Here is a 13,278-nt window from a genome sequence, read left to right as displayed (position 1 = left end):
TCCCAACTTGGAATAATTTTACTTAAAATTAACAAGAAAACCTTTGTTATATGTACTTAAATATTTGAGTTCACTTAACATTCTAACTTAGTAGATTCTATCACGTTACATATATTTTTAAGTAAAGAATGTTGCGTGAACTCAAATATTTAAGTACGGTTTTCTTGTTAATTTTTAGTAAAATTATTCCAAGTTGGTATTACTTAAAAAGTGAGAAGCAAAAATGGTTTTAAATAAATCCAACACATCAACACAGTGCAGGCCATGTGAGATCAAAACAACTCAAAACGTTCTTAGTTGTGTTAACTTAACATTTAAGCTAATTTATATATCAAAATAAGACAAAGATTTTAGATCTTTAGCTATTGGCTTGCTTACTGGACTGCTCCAGTACATTCATCTTACAATAAATTAAACATGCAAATCACACACAATAAAGCATTTAACTTTATTTTTTTGCCACAGGCTGCAAAACCTTAAAAAAACATCATGAAATGTACAACAAAATGTGGCAAATCGACAATTGGAAGTTCACTTCCATCAGGTCACTTTTTCACCCTTTGCAACACTTCTTAAAAGATTAAATTTTTTCCCAACATTTACTTTTGGAACATACAACAAACTTCTTAAGAGTAAAACTAGTACAAAACTGAAGTATTTTGTTTCTTTTTTTCCTTTCTTTCCTTTTTTTTTTTTTTTTTTTTTTTTTGTAAGAGAGATTGCAATCTTCACAAAAGTTCACAACCCTGTCATCACCTCTATGCCTTCCAGCATTACCCCAGTCTGTAAAGGATCATCTGTTGAGCCACCTTTCGTGATGATCCTCAGTGTGAGCTGTTCCAGTTCCCATGAGTATCCTTAAAAAAGATCCTAAGACAAAACAGCAAATCTGCATTTACTTGCAACATCACTTGTTATTGTTCAGATTGTTGCGAAAAATACATTGCATTGAAACACAAAAGAAATGTAAGAAAAGAGAAATAAAATTAATATATTACAGCCTCTTAAAATATATTCAAATAGAAAACAGTTATTTTAAATTGTAAATATTTTTCACAATATGATGTTTTATTAACAAAGTTTGGGAGGAGCACGTTCAGATAATTAACGCAAGGAGAGCACTCAGCCATCAATGGTAAGAGGTGTATATACACTCAGCAGTCTCACCTCAATCCATTGACAGTTTTGCAGCATCCCTCCACCACCCCTTCTCCACGCTTCTAGTCCTAAGCACTTACACAGGGGGGAGTACTCTGGGTTCGGGCCGAACTCTGAGCTCGGAGCCCTCCCCCCAGACAGCACGCCAAATACGCATTAAACTTTACCCCCTCTAATTATATGTAAGTGTGAACTCGTGAAATTACAGTTTTTGCTGTATTTTGGATCAAATAAATGATTTCCACCACAAAATGAATGGTAGAAATGGCCTTTGTTCATGATTGTTCAGGTGGGGGGAAAAAATTACAGAATACGTAAGCTGATGGTCATTGTTAGTAGGCAAATTATATAAACGAGTGGATTTGAAATGTTAATGCCGTTTTTATTTTTATCCACCGGACTAAAGTGCCCATAGTTGAAGTAACTGTCAGTCATGTAGTTATAATATGATACATTTTGATTTCATATTCAGGGAACCAGTCCTTCTGCCACTATTAAAGATCACCAGACCTATACAAAAATTTAAGGAATGTATTGCTAGAATAGTTTATTGTTCATCTGTTTTTCAAGTAGGCTATCAAAAACTGAAGATAGCCTAGATCTTCAGAAGTTCTTCAGAATGAACAAGAAGTTCAAGTTGCGTTATTGGCATGATATTTGGAATATAGTATTGCCAAAGTCTTTTTAATATATTTAAATACAGAATAAAAGTACCCCACCAAAGTAATAATAGGAAAAAAACAACAACAACAAAAAAAAAACAGAAGAGGAACAGTAAATAATAATAATAAAACAGCAGATAATATCTCTATTTTAATTTTAATTATAAATTACAATTATTATTATTATAGTTATATGCTAAAGAATGTAGCATGCAAAGTATAGCAATCGAATACAATGGATTAACCATTTTGTATTCAGTGTAGGTATGTATATACAAATTTTGCAACTTGTTTGCTGCCATGTCATCTGAGTCATTTAGAGTAAAGAATTACAAATAAAGAATTAGTGCTGCAAATTGTGGAAAAAAATATTCCCCTTGTAGTGGTATACTTGGGTTGGGACAGACAAGAAGAAAGTATTTCTCATCCTCTATTTGATTCAAATTACAGTATTTGATTTTGAGTTATAATACATAACTTCGAACTTGTTTGTGTAACCTTTCTCAGACTCTCTAAAATAAAGGTTGTGTCTTCCCCTTTAATAGATTAAAAACATATTTTTTTGAAAACTAAGTTTGGAATACCCAGGGATGGTCTGGGGATTGTTTTAAGCAGTAAAAAGTAATTTACCTATGAGCCAAAAATATACAAACTGAATCACAGAAGCAGCACATAGCAATCCAATGTCTCAGAAACAATATGATTTCAATTTGAAACACTAAAGGAATCACCACGGGCAGAGTGCAATAAGTTAATGAAGGCCAGTGACCGGTTCAGGCTCTCTGAGGTCCTCATGTCTAAAGACGCTCTTAATCCAATTGCACAATTTAATCATTACCTTCAGATGTTCAATGAGCCACTGTTCAATGAATTTGGGGTCTTTCATCTGAAGTTTAGCTTTATTTTTTAAATCACAGATTGCCATTATTACTAAAGAAATCATATTTCCCATAATAAAATCAAATTTCCATTCCCCATCCCCTCCCGCCCTCTTTATTGATAAAAAAAAACCCCAACAAATGTTGTGTGTTTTTAATGAAATGTTCCCTGTAGCAGGAAAGGAGATCATAGGGGACGACATTAGATTTGATGGTGTTAAACCTCAATGAGCAATTGCCCTCAAACCACCTGGTTATGAGACAGAAGATCAGTGAAGTGGAGCAATAGCTGCTTTGTTTCCTGTGGACTGAGTAAGTTAGACCTGCTGGTTTGATAAGTTACACTTAAAAAAAAGGGGGGGGGGGGGGGGGGGGGGGGGGTTCCGCAGATATTGCCAAAGAATCATTTTGCATTACAAAACCATTTTAGTGTACAGTTCTTAAAAAAGTTTGGTTGGACATGTTAGACATGTCCACTTTGCATGCACTTCCAAGGGATGAGGACTCGGGTTAGAATTGATGCGGTAAAACCGACGCCATCGTTACTGGGGAGCTGAAATTCAGATATGGTAATGTTTAGTTTCTGCCGCGTGCCGTAAGCTGTACACCAATTACAAAAGACTGGGCCGTCTGACCAATCAAAGCAGAGTAGCTCTCGGTGAGGAGAGACTGGATACTTAATCGAGTCCTTTTTGACACTGTGTGAATATATCACTGCGTATATATATATATATATATATATATATATATATAGATATACGTTGTGGTGTACTCACAGGCTGAAGACTCAAAAGATGAAATCAAAACAACACTTTAATAATAACAACACTTAAGAATCAGGTAACAGGCAGGGAAACTCACATCAACACAACAGTGTAGGTATTACGAAGACCTGCAGTGCAGGAGAAGGAACAACTTAAGTGAACACAACGGAATAATTACTAAACAAAGCTGACCCACATAAACTAATAATGATGGTAACCGATTGTGGCGACACGAGAGCAGACGAAACAGAGGAGGTTATAGTCTATGTGGAACCTACCCCAAAAACACCAACCACGCCACTCTGGGAATTTCACCCAGAGAATGATTTTACTTCCTAATTGCAATGTTATTGATACAATTAAGGACACACAGGTACGTATACAATTCAGCCAGAGACGAGGTTCAATTTTAACAGGAACAACAAATGTTATTTCAATAATTTTAAAACGATTTAAGACACAGTCATACCTTGGGGAGGGGAACAGGGGGAACATTATAATTGCTGCTGCTGAGGCTTACCAGTGGAGGAGAAGGGAGTCACGAGGGCAGTGAGGCCCTGCGGCAGTGATTGGTCAAAAGAATGCCATGGTCGTTATGAGTTAAACTCATACTGCTACACAAGTATACAGATGAGTAGCGAGAAACTGAACAAAGAAACATGTGATAAATTAATTCTTGTTAGTCTCACCATATGCGCTTATTCCAAGAGGAAATGTTGACATGTCCAGCTAATAGTTGTCATTTATAGACAGAAGTTAAAGACATCTCTAAAAGGACTGTTTCCTCGTTTTAACTGCCTAAAGTATTTTTCAGGCTGCATAGGTGCTAAGATAGCTAAACCCCCATGCTCTCTCAACACAAGAAAGCACTCTACGGAGGAAAGTGCAACAAGAGGGCATTGACAATGCGTCTTCCATTGCCTACAAGCTCTCTGCGGGGTCTGTAAGAAATGGGGTGCTAATGCAAGAATGTAGTCTGCCCCATTCCCAGCTTGCATCTACAGAGAACGCTCCACTTTTAGGAAGCATTTCATGTATTTAGTGAAGTAGAAATTTTTCCAAAAGCCCGCAAGAGACTTTGTATTATAAAAACACAAAATGACAGTAAAATTCTGAATGTGAGTGTAAGCGCTCCCATAGGCTCATGACCTGTGAATCCATCTGGCTATAGACGACTCTTGGTCTAGCCAGGAGACAGCAGCATCCCGAGGGGGAACATATTGCGCTGTATTGGTGAGCATGCCACGGGTGTGTTGGTGCACCGAGCCTCCTCTTAAAATAGGGCAAGCTTGCAAGCTTGATACAATGCAGGGATCAGGAGAGGCTGCTTTGAAAAGCCCTTCTCGCAGGATTTAGTTAAAAGAAGTGGCATCAGACGGGGAGAGTGTGAACCCCTACTAATGCCCAAATCATTGAAAATGTGGAGGGTTCTTAAAGTCCTTTAGTCTGACAGTTGAAAGGGAAAGTTTAAAGTTAGAGTGTGTAATTTCAGAACAGCACCAAACAGAATAATGTTTATGTTTGAACAGCCGAATGGGCCGGACGTAATGTAATTAACTCAACCAATGCAGTAAGTTCGGACCTGTTTCCTGGACCTTTGATGTCTTTGATATGTTTATTTTCATTTGTATATGTATTTTTTTTTTTCTTCTGGTAAAAATATTTGTGACATTTAAATTTCAGAATGTATGTTCAGTTTCGGGTCATTCTGTTTTTTGTTTTGTTTTTCGGGAGGGATATATTTATATGCAGCACTAAATTTATATATGTATATATTAAGTATGGCATATATTGAAATAGTTTTACTGTATATTTAATCAAATAAATGCAGCTTTGGTGAGCTTAAAATGGTTGAAAATATAGCAGAAATATATACAAAATTTTACCAAGCCCCAAATTTGTAATGGTATTGGTGGAAATGTGAATCTTTAAAATGTTTAATGGTTGTTGTTGACCCTATTGACTTACATTGTATAGACAAAACAGTGGCAAAGGCTCTTCAAAATATCTTTGTTTGTGTTTTCGTATGAAGGTATTGGAACATGAGGATAAGTAAATTGAGAATAAGATTTATTTTATTTATTTTTTGGTAAACAATCCCTTTAAATTGTTATCAGATGTTTTTACACACACACAAGCCTTTTAAAAAATGATCATAGTGCTTTTCAGATGATGTACGCTTTGGCAGACATCTTGGCGACGTATTTATGCCTGAAAAGTAATGTATAAAAAAGTAATATTTGTAATGCCTCTTTGGGGGACTGCTATGCTATGTTGAGCAAAAAATGCATTCATTGTTGTCCAAATTTTCTCCTAGCATATTACCTCATCCCCTCAAGCAATAAGCACATCCGCCCTGGCTGTTTCTGATTGATTTGCCGTCTGAGCAATATATTTTGGGTTAAATTGTGCTAGCTGCCTAGTTCATGAGCCTTATAGATTTCGTAGGCACTTGATTCCAGAATTGCCTTTCCTCCACCTGCTTGGACAGTATGGTCCTCTGGTCTCAGTGGTCCGCCGGGTCTGCAGTGACCAGTGGGGGTTTGCATCACAGGCCTGTCCTGTGACGACCACAGGAATTCAGCGACAGATTTTTGCACCAGGAGGACACAGTCAGGGGCACGAGAAAGGAAAGGTGCTGGGCCCATGATGGAAAAGCACATGATACATACACACACACTAACCTAAGTGTTACGTGATCAACATATGCTTCCTGGATTCATTTGGCCAGGCTTTTGATATGATTTTGTCCAAATATCTAACATGTTAGGATAAACATAGGCATATGCATAAACTTCAGCTTCGTGTGAGTTGTTGTGCTATAAAAGCAAGCCATCCATTTGACTGAGCCAAAGCTAATCACTTAATTTTAGGAATCATGTCAGGTTGGCAATCATCATGATGGTGGAAACCATGAACATCTGCCTCAATAATCACAGAGCAAACTATTCATAAGAGTTGGAAACAGTTGCTGGTTGGATGCTGTTATCATTAGTGTCTGGCAGAGCGGTATAATGTGATGTGCAAGGCCGTTGATTATGGAGTGGGTTGAGGGTCAGTCTGTGTAATTTTAAGTTATTTAATGTGTATTTGATCAGTAATGCCACTGAGTGACACAAGTCTAATGTGGCAGCACCAGATATGCATAATAATATAGAAAATGTAAAGATTAAAGGATTGTAATGGTAGCCAATTCAATCAGTATGACAAAGGACTAATGGGAGTGCAATTTCTTATTATAACAAATATAAACGGAAACTTTTTTTAATATGAAACTGCATATTAAACCATTTTTTATTTGAATGGTTCAAACAAGAAAATGGATGCTGCTTTGATTAATGACCATGGATAATTTTCAATACCTTCCAATTGAATATTAAAATATTATTTTTCAATGGTCTTGACACTGTCAGAGTTCCTAAGAGTCTTCATATGTTAGTGTGTTTTATCCCGCCAATCCCTATTTTTTTATTATTATTTTTTTTATGTCCCTGTAATGCCCCAAAAAGCTTTTAGGAGTTATTCCATGTTGGGATTTAGATGTCAGATGTCTGCAGGACATCAGACTCTCATCTTCCTAATGCGTTTCTGTGTGTGTGTGTCCCTTTGTGATCTTTTAGAAGAAGAGCAAGCTGCATTACCACATTGCAGTCATCATAAACTACCTGGGACACTGCATCTCTCTGGGAGCCCTGCTGGTCGCCTTCATCCTCTTTATGAGACTCAGGTGGGTGAGTGCCTCGGCTGTGAGGGGTTTTCAAGAGCTGAGTGAGTGGAATTGAACTTCTGTATTAGTCACACCGGTGGACTTGCATGAGAGATAATCATGTATGAGCTGCTGTTGCTACTACGTTGTAAAGGGAGTGGACAAAGGGATCTCAGGACAGTAAAGGATTTAGTTTCTTACCTCAGAGGGGAATTTCATTGCACATATCCTTTATTACTCAGGAGTCTTAATTGAGTCCTTGGTTATGTTTCATTTTAAGGTGAACTGTGTCATTTCTTTGCCACTAACTAAATGGAATTGCAGAAATAACGACTGTTTCAAAGAGGCTTCCCCATCTGCCATTGGGTAATCATATAAATCACAGCATTCTCCTACAATGGCAGCTTCAAATTTAAATCTTAGGTTCTGTAGATCGCTTTTGCCTGTGCAAATAATCCCAAATATCCCAATATCCCCACAAATGATCCCTTTTCTGGACAGCTCTGCTAATGTGTCCAGTGTCCTTTGCTTGGATCAACTTTAAATCCGTTTAACTAAGAGCGACATGTGCCCAGCCCCAAACACAAATATAGGCTGTCTTCTTGTCACATCTCATCAGTACATCAATTGATTTTCCAGGTGCTGACCGAAACTATACATCAGGTGGCCAACTGAATGACAGGGAACAGAGAATTATTTATTCCTCTGTGAGATCACAGGCGACAAGCCCTTCTTGGACTCAGGTTTCTGAGGTCCAAGGACAACCTGTATAGGTTATCTCTCACTTGTCAAGGCACCTGAGAAATCGATATGCCATGGGTCAGCGGAGTGCTCCCCGGCAATGAGATTTCAGACTGATGGTGTAGAAATGAAGACACCTTACCGGGATATCAAGGGCATGCACACTTCTCTTCATCTTGGGTTATTCCAGTCCGGAAGTATCGTAGAGCTGGCTCTCCTTATATTATACTCAATCAAACTGAGAGACTTGTTTTCTGTGGGATCGTGTCCAAGGCTTAATTAGCCTGGATCATTGTCATGGCAAACTGGATGTGAGGAGGGTCATCACATATTTCAACATTCCCACACACTCTTTGGTGTTAGTGCCACAGATTGGGCCAAGTGGACAGATGAAATATCCATGCTGTTTAGGATTATTTAGACTAGATTATCTCAGACTTAATCTGCCTTGATTAATCCGGGGAAGATATTCTGGCATCTTTCCCTGGATTTCTAATCAAAATCACGCTAGGAGTCAGCTTATACACAGTTTTTCTGGATGCTGCTTTTCAAAACAATGTGCCCTACTGATTACCCTCTGCCTGTCTAGCTAATGTTCCAAAGTCAGTATGGATGGATTGAGGCTGGGTGCAAGTATAAAGAGTTTTGTGAAGTTTCAGTTAGGCTGAATTGGGTCCTCTAGCAGGGGAAACTGTACAAAATACATGGTGAACAGATGTTCAGGCTAAACACCAAGGGCCCTATCTTGCACTCAGCGCAATTGACTTTGTACACTGATGCATGTATCATTCCTATTTTGCACCCGCGCACAGCGGACTCTTCCCTCCACAGACGCACGTCGGTAAATTAGGGAATTAACTTGCGCTCGCGGGGGCGGTTCGGCGAAAAGAGGAGGCGTGTTCCGACGCAAAACTCCCCTTGTGCTATATTCCAGTTTTAGAAAGCAATTGCGCCACTGACCAGGAAAAACCCAGTCTAAAGACGCGTTGCGCGTTAGTCATATGGTATTTTAAGGGCGCGTGCTTGGCCATAATATAGCGTGTTAACGCGCATACACTTTTTTTCTCTAATATAAACAGACACAGCAGTTTTCATTTTTGCAAATCATACATTATTACAAGGAAAAATATGAACACACGCAGGAAATCATTGTTGTATCCGTGAAGATGTGAAAAAAATCTGTCTAGATAAAAATAATAATAATCTAGATTAGGCTACACATTTACCCAAATTATACGCCTGTTTAACCGAAGCTAATTTGTGTGGGTTTCTCCCATCATCCCCAATGTCACTTCTCTGTGTTTTACGGCCCTGACGAGAACGTCACTCTCCTCGGCTGTGAATCCGCCGTTATAATAGCAATCCGCCATGGAACACGCGCGCCTGCTCTTAAAGGGAATGTGAGAGGACGCTCTGATTGGTTTATTTCACGTTACGCCCAAACCACACCTATGAATAATGAAGCTACTTCCGACCAACCCCTTTTAGATTTGCGCCAGGCACAAGAGTCGTTTATCCCGCCGGGAAAATAGCAACAGCGCCGGGATCCGCCCACAAAGTTACTTGCGCTTTGCGCTTTGCGCTTTGTCACTTGCGTTTCAGATCGTTAAAATAGGGCCCCTAGTGTTCTTGTGCTCAGAACTTCCAGCCATGTTGTGGTCTGCCCACAAGGACAGAAGGACAGGAGTATTAAATTGGCTTATTAATGTTTTAGCAAACAGCATTTGCACAGTAAGGGTTCCAGGATTTGGCAGTGTTTCTAGGACACCCTCCATGGATCATAAATATTAATTTAATAAAATGTTATTTCATAAAATGATGTATACATTAATTATAAATGTTGGCTCAAGTGCTCTGTGTTTGGTTTATTTAAAGAGGTCCCAAAAGTGAAGACCCTGAAAGATCAACTGTGTGAAATTGTATTATTTTGTTCTGGTAGCATTAATATTTAAACAGCAGCATCAATATGGGATGTTAAAATGTATATCATACTGGGATTGCAATATTTGTCAAATAATCAAAATAAAAACAAACCATTTAGCTGTAGTGTTTAGACAAGATCCAGTCAGGCAATTAGAATGAAGTACTCACTGAGCTATACCTTACCCTCATTAAATGAACTAACGACTTTATTGAATAAGAAGTATATATTTAGGACTTACTTTATTAGGTAAATACAGTTGCAATGTTAGGTGCCTTACTGCATTGTGTAAGAGCAGAAAATAAGACTTATAATCTGCATATTAGATAAAGGCACCCTATCTAAATGTTAACAGGCCGATACTGACAGTAGCAAGAGTGAATTGACTACACTCTCACTAAGATGACAAAACACTGTAACCTCAAAGGTAATATTAGGAATGGCCTGTGTATTCCACACCAGTGCTCGCCTGTCAGCTGCGGAGTTTAACCCGGCTCCTCTGTCATTCACAGAATGAGTGGTGCTGGGTAAAAAACTGGGGGCATCAAAGTATGAAAGGAGAGCAAAGCTGCTGTGGCATAATGACAAGCCGCGGTTGGCAGCTAGCTGTTTTCATCCTGTTTCTTGACAAAAGGCTAGACTGGGAGGACCTTCCTGTCCTGTGTGACACAAAAACCTTCTTACATGTGCCCTGAGGGCAGAGACAGGAGGGAATTCAGAGAAGCAGTTTGACAGTAAACACACCATAGCATTTCTCTGCATATAATGCCTCAAAATAAACCAAAATAAATGCAAGTTGAAAATAGAGGCTGCTCTCAAAATCTTTACCCCACAGGGGAAGTGTTTTTATATATATATATATATATATATATATATATATATATATATATATATATATATATATATATATATATATATATATATACACACTATAAAAAATGCTGGGTTGTTTCAACACAATTTAGGGTAAAAAATGGACAAACCCAAACATTGGGTTAAAAATGTAATTAAAAAATGTAACCCGACGGCTGGGTTTGTCCATATTTGACCCAAAATTGGGTTGAAACAACCCAGGATTTTTTGGAGTGTATATATAATACGTTCCTTGGGAAAGAAGTGCATATAGTTTTTCTTTGAAAACTGCATAGTGGCTTTGATTGTGTGTGTCTAACTAAATTGAATAATGATTTATTATTTCATACAATCAAAGCTTTAATTTAAAACAAAAACAAAACAAATCAATTGTGCTTGTTACTTACTTTAACTATAATAGCATGAGTCCTGTTAACATTTGCTGAAAAACTGTCCATTTGATGTCCTCTGGCAAAACAAAACGTATTGATAAAAATTGACACACTGTAGCACTTTGTTAAAACTGCCCCATTAGTAGTGTATGCTTTTTAACAGTTTCTGGTGTAAATGTGCATATATTGTAGTGTAGATAAAGCCTATTTGGACAGGTCTAGTTTTCCCTAAGGAGGTCATGTAAATTTATGTTTCACAAATCCATTTTGTGTTATTAATCCTGTCAGAATCGAACATGGTGGTGCTTTCCCTCAAACATACTCGGTTAAAATAATGGAATAATGATGGTCCTTTGAGAACTGTAATCCTGTCTGGATAGGAATGTCTGTGATTGTGGTATATTATTATTTCACAAAGCTTTTACTCATTTAGTTTGACCTTTGTCGAATATTGTGAGCTAAATTTGTTGTTTTACTGCCTGCTGCTCCTTCAATATGGACATTTTTGCCAACTTTATGGGTTTAATAATTGGTAGTACTGTTAGCTTCCCATCTGACCATATTACATACATATAAACATACTGTACACACTGTGTGCTAACACACATATATGTGTGTAACACACATATATGTCTTTAAGCATAAAAAGACATAGAAAGTTACAAAAGATTTCAAATAAATGCTGTTCTTTTAAACTTTATATTCACCAAAGAATCCTGAAAAATGTAACACTGAAGAGTGGAGCAATGATGCTAAAAATACAGCATATGTTAAAATAGAAAACAGTTATTTTAAGTTGTAATAATATTTTACTATATTACAGTGTTTACTGTATTTCTGAGCAAACAAATGGAGCCCTGGAGAGCATAAGAGACTTTTTTACAAAAATATTATATAATGTTACCGACCCCAAACTTTTGAACAGTACTGTACTCCCATTTGAATAGTGCTTTAGCGATGTGATACCCTCCCATTAACCTCTTAAATGTGAGTGATTTTTCTCACCCCTAAAACATTCAGAAGAAAACGTATTCTTACTTTAAGCAGCACTAGATGAGGAGGACCTCTGCTCTTCTATTTCTGTACATGCTTACGCAATGAGGGTCAGCAGGGGGATAGAGTCAGCAGACCTCGGAGCACATGGCCGCTGTATGAGGCGATGGCACTACGCCAGCACCCCCACTATACTGTGCGAGTGGACAGACAGGTCGCTTTTACTGGGCCTCAGCACGGGATGTTACCAGTACATCTGCACACCATTTGGCCTCAAGGACGCTCTAGGATGCTCGTTCCTCTAGTGCCGCAGGCCCTGCGCAAGGCAGCCACGGCTTGTTAGCACTGACCCCCTGCAGAGAGCGGCCTGAAATGCTTTAGTTCCCTGAAAGTTTATAGTTTTTGTTTATGGCTTAAAATTGCATCACTCTGTGCTTTTGCCTGTGACCGGCCTCAGAATTAGCCGCAGAGGATCTGATTATGGAGCCCGACTCATTGCAAACGCTCTGAGCGGGCGATTATTCTTGAAAGGACACATCTTAACCGGAAAAGGCCTGGGGCAGTGGATCAATAAGAAGCGAGTGATGAGGGGGAGGGCTTGAATAGACAGCTGTGATAATGCACTCTTATTAGTGCGGGCAGTGAAAATGCTGATAAACAAAACACATGCAGTCGTGAGCAGGCGCCGGAAGATTGCAAGACCCTTACAGAGATTCAGAAGTAAGAGGCGTGTGAAAGGAAGAGATGCTCATCCTCCACAGAGGAACTGGCAAATTAGTGTGAAGTTGTTTTGAAAGGAGGCCGCTGTGGAAATGGCATCTTGACTGCAGTGCTTGACAACCTTGACCACCTGCTGCCATACCCCCAGCACCCTTACTTCCCGCGTCCCTGGGCCTAGCCTTGTCCCGGACACCGTGTCCAGGATGGTCTCGATATGTGCAGGAGACAATTGTGCCCGCATCGTAGTCGAGTCCCATACCACGCCCAGGAACGTAGTTCTCTCGTGTTGATGAAGGGGTGATCAGTTTATTACTATTGGCTAAATGATCTTGGAATGTGCCATTCAACTAATTCAATGAATATGCATATTATATATGAATCTGTGTTTGGATATATAGAGTATATGTATATGTTGCCGGCTGACCGCTTGCTGTCAAAGGAATGAAAGGTCCAAAACACAGGCAAACTTAAATTTAGGGTCTTTTATTTCC

At 38.7% G+C, this 13,278-nt stretch overlaps 1 protein-coding gene across 1 annotated transcript in view; it reads left to right on the top strand.

Moving 5' to 3' along the window:
• The window catches only part of crhr1 (corticotropin releasing hormone receptor 1), a 121,693-nt gene that overhangs the window by 71,056 nt on the left and 37,359 nt on the right, over positions 1 to 13,278 (top strand). The window contains exon 6 of the mRNA XM_079635457.1: positions 7,083 to 7,189. Within this exon, the coding sequence (XP_079491583.1) occupies positions 7,083 to 7,189 (107 nt within the window). The remainder of the gene's footprint in view (positions 1 to 7,082; positions 7,190 to 13,278) is intronic.

This window comes from Phoxinus phoxinus, assembly GCF_949152265.1.
Source record: "Phoxinus phoxinus genome assembly, chromosome: 1".
Classification (NCBI taxonomy): Eukaryota; Metazoa; Chordata; class Actinopteri; order Cypriniformes; family Leuciscidae; genus Phoxinus; species Phoxinus phoxinus.
The sequence above is the reverse complement of the archived record's forward strand: the minus strand, read 5'-3'. Positions and strand labels throughout refer to the sequence as shown.